Source organism: Hetaerina americana, unplaced genomic scaffold, assembly GCF_022747635.1.
Source record: "Hetaerina americana unplaced genomic scaffold, ioHetAmer1.1.p SCAF_3, whole genome shotgun sequence".
Taxonomy (NCBI): Eukaryota; Metazoa; Arthropoda; class Insecta; order Odonata; family Calopterygidae; genus Hetaerina; species Hetaerina americana.
In genome coordinates this window covers 19,125,423-19,136,717 of record NW_027286874.1, presented here as the reverse complement: position 1 = coordinate 19,136,717, position 11,295 = coordinate 19,125,423, and the positions used below count along the sequence as shown (strand labels likewise).

The 11,295-nt window shown below is 37.4% G+C and overlaps 1 protein-coding gene across 1 annotated transcript; it reads left to right on the top strand.

Moving 5' to 3' along the window:
• The first annotated feature begins 6,124 nt into the window (after positions 1–6,124).
• On the top strand, positions 6,125–10,783 carry mRpL55 (mitochondrial ribosomal protein L55). The gene is made up of 3 exons (XM_071587975.1): positions 6,125–6,306; positions 6,449–6,644; positions 10,207–10,783. The coding sequence occupies exons 1-3, from the start codon at positions 6,290–6,292 to the stop codon at positions 10,348–10,350; spliced, it is 357 nt and encodes a 118-aa protein (XP_071444076.1). The 5' UTR covers positions 6,125–6,289; the 3' UTR covers positions 10,351–10,783.
• The last annotated feature ends 512 nt before the right edge of the window (positions 10,784–11,295 follow it).

Sequence of the window (11,295 nt, the reverse complement as noted above, 5' to 3'; positions counted from 1 at the left end):
GACTTCATTACCTAACCTGTCATGCTTCCACCACCGCTACACCCTCCTTCCTTGCCCGCGCACCCGTTATCACCTCCTGTTTCCACAATTTTTCCAATGTCTACTAATCACCAGGGACTATAAAACAACCAAGGGGGTGGTGTGGCGGCTCAACCCTTGAATCATCATTGAGCGCCATTGCGAACGCGCCTTCGCCGGCAAGTGTTTTGGCTTCCGGCGTTCGCCACCAGGGTCCGCCGCCAGGGCGCAACCACGCCGCCAGAGCCACTCTCTCTCTCACTCTCTTTCTGACTGGCTCTGGACCGTCACGCGCGCCGCCATCGTGGTCAACCCAAGGACGCTGCTTCCTGGTGAAGGATTCTCTCCTGGCTTCGCCACCGCACGGCCGAATATTTACTGAATAATTACTGTTCAATCGCCTCATCAAGGTTTTAATTTTCTGAGCACAATAAACTTTGTTAATTGTTAGGAGGTGTCATTATTTCCACCACGATACCTCCTTCAGAGGAATGGGAGGAAAGAAGGTAGGTGGGGAATTCATAAAATCAGATTTATGGATGATGAGGGTAGAAAAAGAAACTTTGCATTTCCACATAAAGATTCAATGCTTCACCCGACTATAGTTTTGATGCTTGCACATCATCAACACCCGGATCGAAACCATGGTTGTTAGAAGTATTAAATCTGTATGTGGAAGTGTTAAGTTTCTTTTTCTACCCTCATCATGAAGGAATTCCACAAATTTAAGCCTGAAACTAAGATTCCTGGATGACTGAGTTTTAGTTAGGCAGTCATTCAAAGGACTGCATCATTGCTGAACACAGAAAATCAGTGTCATATGTGTGTGTTGAGAATAAATGTCAATAAAAAAAATGAGGTTTTCAAGACAAAGTCCACTTTCAAGACAAAGGAAGGTTAAGCTGACAATTGAAATTGGAGTACATAAAAGAAGCATTAAGCAGGAGAGAGTGCTGTTGGAAGAAATGTGGATGCAGAGCAGTTTGATTGGTAATGGATCGTTGACTGTGAATGGTCTTCCCTGGTTCATTATTTATGTCAAATGATTGCATGAAGTACTGATGACAAAAAATTGATGGTGGCTTTTTATGATATTGCTGGAAAATAATTGAGGCATATGATACCATTACAGTGATTCCACATGCCGAAAAATGTTCATGGAATTATGGCTATAAATAGATGTGTGGATGCCTTTCACTCATTCCCTTGCATAATAACTACAGATATGTACATGGTTATTGGCTCACAATAATTACAGAAATTCTGAAATTTACTATTGGAATTTCATTTTAAAAATAGCTAATATCCTTTTCGAATGCCATTTTTGCTACTAGGCTTTTTGATTTCTGAAGAAAATTTTCTAAAGTACATTTCGGGATCAGGATGGTGAGTTGGCTAATGTACAGGGCTCCCACCGAGAGGGTCCAGGTTCAAATCCTGGAGATAACAAATATTTTTTTCAGCAGTATCCCGACCCCTATTAGAGGCGCTTTGTGGAGAGCACTTTGAGTAAGACGTCCGTTGGATGGGACGTTAAACTGCGAACCCCTTGGCATCTTTCAACAAGGGTAGGCCAATGCCAGGTTTCTCTCCACCCTTTCTTTCCCATCCATCCCTAATGGCGCAAATGACCTTAGCTGTCAGTTGCCTCCTATAAAAACATATTAAGTATGAAACGGCAGGCGTAAGAAATAGCATCTTAGAGCTCAAGACATCCAAAACTTACCGCAAACAAAATACTACAGTTATGCTTCTTTCCAAAAGAAACTAAATAACTAAGGAGAAGACACCGATATACGAGGGTCATCCGGAAAGTAGTACCCGTTCATGCCACATGAAGTGCTGACGACGCGAGTAGCCGCTGGACGAGGTCAGATAGCTTCAGTGGCTTGTCTGCCTTCTCTGAGCCAAGTTGCGTGACGCTAGCATTGCCTGTGTTGTTTCTGTGATTGTTTACAATGTTTAAAAAAATTGAGAACGCCGCCAGTTGTGAAGTGAGGGCAGTGATTAAATTCCTCAATGCAAGAAACGTTCGCCCATGTGATATTCATCGCCAATTAAAGGAGGTGTATGGAGACAATGTAATGGACGAGTCGTCTTTTCGGCGGTGGTGTCGCAACTTCAACATGGGGAGGGGGAACACACACGACGATGAGCGTTCGGGGAGACCGTCTGTCATTACAGACCAACTGGTGAGCTCAGTTGACGAATTCGTGAGGAACGATCGGCGCGTCACAATTGATGACATCTGTGAGCATTTTCCCAATGTTTCTCGAACAATTGTTCATGAAATTGTTAAACACCATCTGCATTATGCAAAAATTTGTGCAAGATGGGTCCCTCGCGTATCTCAATGAGCTGGCGGCGAAGGACTATGCAGCAGGAATACAGAAACTTGTCACACGTTATGACAAATGCCTTAATTTGCTTGGAGATTATGTTGAGAAGTAGTTTAAAGTATCCTCTTTCAAATAAAATTTTTTATGTTTGTTAATATTTACTTTTGTGTCTTTATTTCACGAACGGGTACTACTTTCCGGATGACCCTCGTATATATATGTGTATATATATATATATATATATATACATATATATTAACTACATCCTCGTGAGAACGAGATACGTAAGCCAAGTTAAGCAATGCAAGAGCTACCCCGGCGGAGATATAAATAGCAATCACAACCTGGTGGTCATGAACAGCCAACTGTGATACAAGAAAATTAAGAAAGTGACACTGGAACCCAGATGGAACACAAAAATACTGCAGGAAAAGCAGGCAAGAGAAAAGTTTGCCACGACCATTGACAGAAAAATAGAAGGAATCAAAGCGACTAGCATAGAAGGACATGAAGAATATCATAACTGAAATAGCAGATGAGCCATTCGTGAGTAAGACAGCACCAACCAAACGCCATAGATAAATGCTCAAATAAGATACCTCATAGAGGAAAGAAGAAAATACAAGAATCCAAGAATTTGCGGAACCAAGCCATACGAGAGAACAACAAGGTGAAGGAAGAGTGGATAGAAAGCTGCTACAAGGAAATCAATGACAGCATATGGAAGGGAAACAGTGAAACTGCTTATAAACTGGTGAAGACACAATTCGGAGTAAGAAAAACAAAGTCCTACAATGTCCGAGATGCTAATGGAAAGATACTAATAGAAGATGAAGACATTGGAAAGAGATGCAAGGAATACATTGAAGATCTCTATCAAGGGCCTGAACCACTTGAAGGTGACTTACTTGAAGAAGAAAGCATGATAGAAGAAGACAAACGGGGCCTGGAAATAGTGAGAAGTGAATTCTACCGAGCCATGAAAGACCTGAAGAATAATAAGGCATTGGGAGTTGATAAAATAAACGGGGAAATGATTTATACACTTGGGGCCAATGCAAAGGATACCCGATTTGAAATAATGAAAGATATCTACGACAGTGGAAGACTACCTGAGGACTTCGAGAAGAGTGTAATGATCACCGAAGAAACGTAGAACAGATTAATGCGAAGAACACAGAACATTGAGCCTGAATTCTCATGCATCGAAAATACTTACTCAGATAATCAGATGATGGAAGAAGGAAGGGTAGAAGAAAGCCTCTTAGAAAACCAATTCAGATTCAGAAAAACCGAGGAGCAAGTGAGGCAATACTCAGCTTGAGGGTACTGGCCGAAAAATTGATCCATGTAAACAAGCCTATGTGGCATTTGTGGACTTGGAGAAGGCCTTTGACAATGTCGAATGGAACAAAATGTTCAATATACTAGAAGTGCTTGGAATGAACTGAAATGACAGAAGAAAAATCCATCACCTCTACTAGAATCAGGTAATAACCATGCAAATGAAAAAAGAAGGAAAATAGAAGCCAAAATAAACAAAGGAGTTGGAGAAGGTTGCAACCTCTCCCCAGCTCTATTCAACATATATCCAGAAGAGGCAATAAAGGAAGCATAAGGATTGGGCATTAAAGGAGTCGAGGTGAATGGCAAGGAAATTAACATGCTGCGATTCGCAGACGACATTGCAGTAGTAGCAGAGACATGAGAAGACCTGCAAGCAAACCTGAATACTAAGGACCAAGTACTGGGGGAATATAATATGAGCATCAACAAGAAGAGAACAAAAATTCTTTTGTGTGGTAGACAGAAGCTGAATGCAGATATCTCAATTTGAGGAGTGAAACTACAGTAAGTGGAATCCTTCATCTACTTGGGCTGCAGTATAACTTGGGATGGAAGAAGCTCGACGAGCATCAAGTAAAGAATAACCTAAGCAAAGAGGCATTCATCGAGAAGAGGCAAATACTATGCTCAAAGAACATAAGATTGCAAACAAGGAAGCAGTCCATCCAAACGTTCGTTTGGAGCATGGCACTCTATGGATTGGAGACATGGAATATTGGTAAAGTGGACCAACGAAGAATAGAAGCATTTGAAACATGGTGCTGGAGGAGAATGCTGAAGATTAAATGGATAGACAAAGTGTGGAACGATGAAGTGTATAGAAGAGCAGAAGATTAAAGGACCATATGGGGAGCTCTACAGCAAAGAAGAACTAGATGTATTGGACATACCTTGAGGTACAATGGATTAGTTATAAACATAATAGAAGGAAAAATTGAAGGAGAAATCTTATGAGGAAGGCAAAGAGACAAGTACATATGGCAAATTATGAAGGACGTAAAATAGCGAACCTATCTAAAGGTGAGGGAATTAACAGTAAATAGGGAAAAATGGAGGGCTGCAGTAAATGAATCTTAGTATTAAAAATCGGGTTATATATATATTTATTATTATTTATTTAGTTAATCTACCGGTTAAGATAGGTTTTTTTGATGGAAACAGCTACCAAATAAATATTTTGTGGCTCCTAACAATACACAAAATCCAGCATCCTACTCTAAATCAGGTCCCTCTTCATCTCTGAGTACTTTCTTCCTCCCTTCATCCCGTCCAACATTCCTATCCTGTTCCCTTTCCATCTCTCGCTTAACATTCTCCAATTTCCCTGTCCTCATCATCGTCCTAACATTCCACGTTCCTATTCGAACTAATTTGGTCTTCTTCTTCTGCGTCTTCTGTCCTACTGCTACTGGTTTACCCTTGCAAGGGTTTCGTGGGATGACGACCGCGGAAGCCTTGCCTCCCACGCTGCTGGGCACGACACACGGCCGATTAGGCCGAGCCCCGTAGTTGCCAGGCCTCAAAATCTCTGTATTGTCCATCATTTTAATCTTGGGAATGATAAATGAGGTGGTTTCCCGTTGCCTTCCTCAATAATGTTTTTAACGTGACACCATCACTTACTGGCCGCCCCACTGGGGTCAGACGCCATTGCAGCCACCTCACTGAGGAACAGACGCTGCGTGGACTACCTTTCGTCAGGCTCCTAACCTTCGACCTATCTGGCATGGGTGGCCCTACCAGGAGCAATTATTATTACTCCCACCAGCACAGGTTATATATATATAATTATTTATTTATTCAGTCGTCTATAATTCAAAATTGAGCACTGTAATGGACTACTTGGGAAAATATTTTAACATCAATATTCTTTTCAAGAAGTTCTCTCGGGTTTCCCACCGGGTCAGGTTGCAGTACACCGACGTTTCGAAGGCTGACTCTGCCATCGTTTTCAGGGTGAAGTGAGTGAGTGACTTCACCCTGAAGACGATGGCAGAGTCAGCCTTCGAAACGTCGGTGTACTGCAACCTGACCCGGTGGGAAACCCGAGAGAACTTCTTGAATACCATACGCCGGGAAAACCTGAGATCTTTCATCAATATTCTTCTTCAATATTCGAAGTTCTTCAGCCTGAATGAAATAAGAAAAACATGTGAATGTACTGACATTTGAATGCTTGTTAACTGAATACTTAAAAGGATCTTTTATGACATAAAATTAAAAAAATGTATATTGCAAAAATCTTAATTATTTGAATAAGAAAAAAGGGTACATTGAGAACCATGTTGCTTCTTGTAGTTTTAGATCATGCATAAGATTTGAATAGTATGTAGCTGTTATCGAAGTAGCTTTCTAACGGTTCGCCACATGTTATAGCTTTAGCTACTACATATTACCTATATTTCTTTTCAGGCAGTGTGAAGATAATAAGTGCAAGAGACGATGTTCCAAGAACAGCCATCTATGAACGTTTAGATGTGAACATGTCACAGTACATATTTTAAATTATTTTGATTTAAGCGCCATGTATCTTCGATACAAAGAACCCGAGGAACTCTCGAATCGAATGTTGCAGCATAGGAAATATGGCTACCTCCATATGGTTTGTTTACACCAAACTTAGCTGTTGGATTTTCCAATTCTGTCAATTAGAAGTTTTGCGAATTGAAATTTTTTACATATTATGTCCCCAATCTTAAAAAATAAGTCACCTTCAATATTTTCCGTTGCTTATTATTTTCCAGTAGCGGAGTTCATCTTGGCTTGAAAAATGTTTTGCCGGCATCGTTGAAATTATGTATCAGACGTATAAACTGTAATTCTGCCAGCATAACTAGACCTCACCGTCTGATATATGCAAGGATGTATCCAACAGTGCTCGTACTTCCAGATGGATCATCTGTAAATATTCGTTACCATGAACCGAGGAAAATTATTACGGTATGAAAACGCTTTGGTGTGTACTTCTAAGTTCATTAATTAATTTTCCCCCTGCTCTGATCCAGTCCTGTGACAACAGCCACGCAGCTATCAGCATGAAAGAGTGTGTTGTAATGAACTTTCTCTAAATTTAGCCCTCTATTAAAATGTATATCTTATTATGATGAGTATTTTTTAAATTTGTTTTTTTTTTCAATTAAAGTAGTTATTTGCCCAGTACGTCTGAACCGTAACTTAAGGAGGCAAGGACACTGTGAAGGCAAATAAGATGTTTTTTAATTTTTCATCTGTTGTGCAGGCAAGGAATTCAACAATGTTAGACTATTGTCTCCCTTGTCCCTCCACCTATTCTGGATTTTTGTTTCATGATCTCCAACCTAATATATGACTGAAATGTCCTTAATATTAAAAAAGGCCATGGCAAATGCCTAAGAATTGGCACCATTAAATTCCATAATCATGTGAACATTGGCAAGTAAATTATGATCTGATGCTTTCCCTGGGGATCAACTTGATGAAGTTTTCTAGGGTCTTTCACCGGGCCAGGGCTCCCATGTTGGCCAACGTTTCGAAGCCCCACGCGAGCATCGTCCAAAGGCCACATGAGTGTTCGAGCATTGACCTCATTTGCCCTGAGGACAATGTTCAAGTGTTGCTTTGAAACGTCGGCCAAGATGGAAGCTCTGACCAGCTGAAAGACCCGAAAATACTTAATAAAGTATTGTAAACTTATAGAATCACTCTCTACCTCCTTACTATCTTAGGAGAAAGCATTTGGGATTGAAATTGTTATAATTATGGTTATTGTATTTCTATCTGTTAAGGTAGGTTTGGATGGATGCTGACTATGCAATTGTGTAATGATACATTTCTTTACCTTTCCTACCAAAATACAACCTGACATCCAACACTATCAGAAACCCCTTTTCAAATTCACATACTTCCTTCCTCTCCTAATCCCATGATATTCCTATACAGTGTTGTAAATATCTGTTAAATATTCCAAGCTATTGGTATTTGTATCCTTTAGAGTGTGTTCTTTTTCTACCAGATGTTACCTTTTGTTGATACTTAAGGTACTCTAAAGGATGATAATGTAATGTATTATTAATATTCCTATTCTATGTCAGTAAAATTATTTTGATTTTTTGCTTGCTCTGTATTTCTTTGCTAGCTCGAAAAGAATTAATTTCACTAGTGGAAGACAGAAGTTTGGTTTTAGGGGTTTCAGAAAGTATGGGAATCCCACATAGCTTGCTCTCCTTCTTTTCGAAGGTTGAATTTAGAGGAAGCATGTTTACATGAACCACCCACTCTATCACAGGCATTTTTCCCTAAACCTGTGGGTGTAAAGACGCTTCCTTTTTCTCTTTGGGTCCTCCACGAAAACTCAAAGAACTGGCATTAGTTTTTGACAAACCCACAGTTCCATCCAAAATGTTATCCAGTTTTAAATCTTTTCAAATAATGCTTTGGAGTTTTTTTTTCCATTGAATTGAATATAGAATGTGGTATTTAAGAATTTTTGGGTTGCATCTACACCCACTGCCACTGAAGATTGGACTTGATGTCTAAAGTCTGATCACAAAACTTTGAAATCTGGATATTTTTCCAATGGTAACAGTTGATTTTGTCAGGGAGGATTGCTGACCAGTTATCTGCAAAGTCACAGGTTAAGACCAGCACTGAGAACTTATTAGAGAACAGACTGCTCTACATTCTTGCAAGATTAAATGAAATGCTCCTATGAGATCATTTATTTTCAAAATGCCCAACTTACGAGGCTAGATGATTAATTTTCGATGATCAAGTTAACTAATTCAATTAATTATCCTAAGTGGAAGCACCTTGGAATGATTTAGAAAAAAAGGTTTAAAATAAAGTTCCAATTATTACAGACTGTTAATTTGTATTTTCAATTGAAAAATAGTACACTTTTTCTAATAAAAATAAAGAGGTGGTTTATTTAATGATATATTCATTGTACATGAACATGTTATCAGAGCATCATCTCTCATCAAAAGAACTGAATGAGGCCGTGGCACCAAAGTTAATTGTTGAATGAAATGCTGAAAAAGTTATGAAGATGTAAAATTGTGCAAAGTTCTCAATTCCTCTTGTAGAAGAGAAATAAGTTGCTTTGATTATGGGATTGAATTAATAACATTATTCTGACTATGGGTTAGAGTAACATCAAGTGTGAGTGGGCTATGAGGGTTACAGGTATTATCTGTGGAACCTACATGGAGAATGAACTTTGTCAAGTAGTCTTTCATGTAATGCCTGAAAATAGGTACGTTTAACTTAGCCTGCATGCAATCAGGTTGAAATTGTTCATTTTTTTGATAATTCTATTAACATAGTAGCTATTTATGTACTTTTTTAAAAGACTGCATGAATATCCATAGATATAAGTAAAGTAAATCGCTTTGCGTTTAATTGCATTAACTACTAAACTTCCTATCAATACCCTTTTGCTATGGTTCTATTTATTTGCCATATTTCTAATAAAGTGGACATCAAGGTAAAGAGAATGCTTAGCCACTTGTAGGAGACTGCAGTGCTAATCCATATGGCAGAATAAAATAAGTTTTTCTCCAGCTTTTATTATGATCATCATCACTCATTCTTAGATTTTCATTACCATTTTGGTCAGGCGATTCCTCCAAGCTTGTTAAATTACCATTATCATTCTAACTCAGGGGACCATTGGAATATTCCTGATTTATTCATACTACCTATCTGCATCTTTGGAGGAAATTGTCTAAGTGATTATATTTTCCTTTGCCAAACATTGGAGATTACTTTTGAAAGCAAATAACTTAGATTAAAAAGTAACTCCGGCCCATATTGAATCCAGAAAACTTCGGGCCTGACACATGCTTTGGGCTGGAAACTATGCTTTGTATCACTTATTCATTATTATAACTTCACTCCAAGCAATCTCATTTTATCTAATGATAATTAATGGAAACCACGATCAAGACGGATTATTTTTACACTCTGAAATTGTTGCATTGTAGAATTTGCATTTTTAAGAATTAATAAGCTATTCAATGAGTACAGCCAGAATATCATTTCATCAACTCTCTCTTTAAAGCTCATTATTATTTTTGAAAATATTTTTGATCACACTTATGCCTGAAAGAGTTTTGGTGTGAGGATTTATTTATATGTATAGGTTTTATTGATATGAAAGTACCTACCACATGAAAGTTTGGATGGAAATTTTGACCTTGTATAAGTAACAAACTGAAACTTCAATGTATCATTCTTTTGGTATTTGGTTTTACAAGTGATGCACCCTGTTAAAATCGATGAGCTCTATTTCATGATATGATTCATGGTCAATATGAAGGAGCAGTATATAATGTGTGGTTGGTTTGGGAGATTATTAATTGTCAAAATAATTCACTCATTAATGAAAATAAGATATCATGAACGCCCAGAGATAAATTCAGATCATGAATTTCATATTCAGAAAGGTAAAATACATTTCAGTGTTATTGTTTTGTTCTACATTGTAATTTGTTATTTATTATCATATTTCTTTATGCATTAGTTGCCGATAGATTTATCATCACTAAGTGAAGAAGAAATGAAGCAGAGATTGGAGAAGAGAAAGCCAAAGAAGAAAATAAAGATCGAAGAAGATATCACTGATGATTTTGATGTAAACAAGTATGCCAAATATATTAAAAAATGATCTAATTTGAGGTATAGTTCTTCTGCTTCTGTATAAATAGTTTTGTATAAAGTGTATGATGTATAATTCAAAGCTGTTAAACCATAGTTTAATGGGTGAAAGCAGGGTATGAATTTCAGACTGTTAATAATAATCTTAAGTTTAGAAATTCATTTTGGTCCCAGACTTCATTTTATATGAATATTATGGGTGTAGATTTTATGAACAGATTTACAGCATACTAAGTTGTGTACTTTGTCCATCTTGATTGTCTGGTTGTAATAATAACAAATACTATATTTAAAATGTTATGTCTGTTATTTTCTCACTATACTTAGTCACCCAATGTCATTGAAGAGCTTACTCAGTTTTAAAACTTTAATTTTTTTATTTCTGTGGTCAATAATGATTATTTTAAATGTGTAGCATGAACTGAGAAATAAAATGCTAGATGCATAGTTTCTTTAAGTTTGGGGTGAGACTGATTACCTACAGACATAGTTCATTTAGATATGAATTGTATTTTAATATTTTAAAGATACTAAGAAAGGTTTCTTTTTGTGTGAAAAATTGTCTGAAAATTTTAATGAAATGGAAAGTAATATAAACACTTAAGATACACCACACTGTCATTACAGACTGAGTGTAATGTGTCAGTGGGGAATAATAACTATTTATACATGTTTTAAATTTAAAGAAATCATTGCATTTGTTTTTCTTTTTTTCACAAATTCTTTCTTACGATAGAAAATAAGTCAAACTACTAACTGGATAATTATTGTTATAAAAGTACAGAATTTCTTAAATTATTCAACTGAACAAAGAATTAGCAAATTAACTGATTTTTAATTGTTCAGCTGAATGCACAGTTCACTTCTAGCACCATCCTTTATTTCATTGTCTCCTTAATTGTCTTTGCTCTAAATGATTTCTGCAACATTTACCTCATTGTCAGCCATTGACAAA

Coding starts and splice junctions, on each gene's coding strand:
- mRpL55 (XM_071587975.1), top strand. Junction 6,645..10,206: donor AACCGAGGAAAATTATTACG/GTATGAAAACGC, acceptor TTTATGCATTAG/TTGCCGATAGATTTATCATC.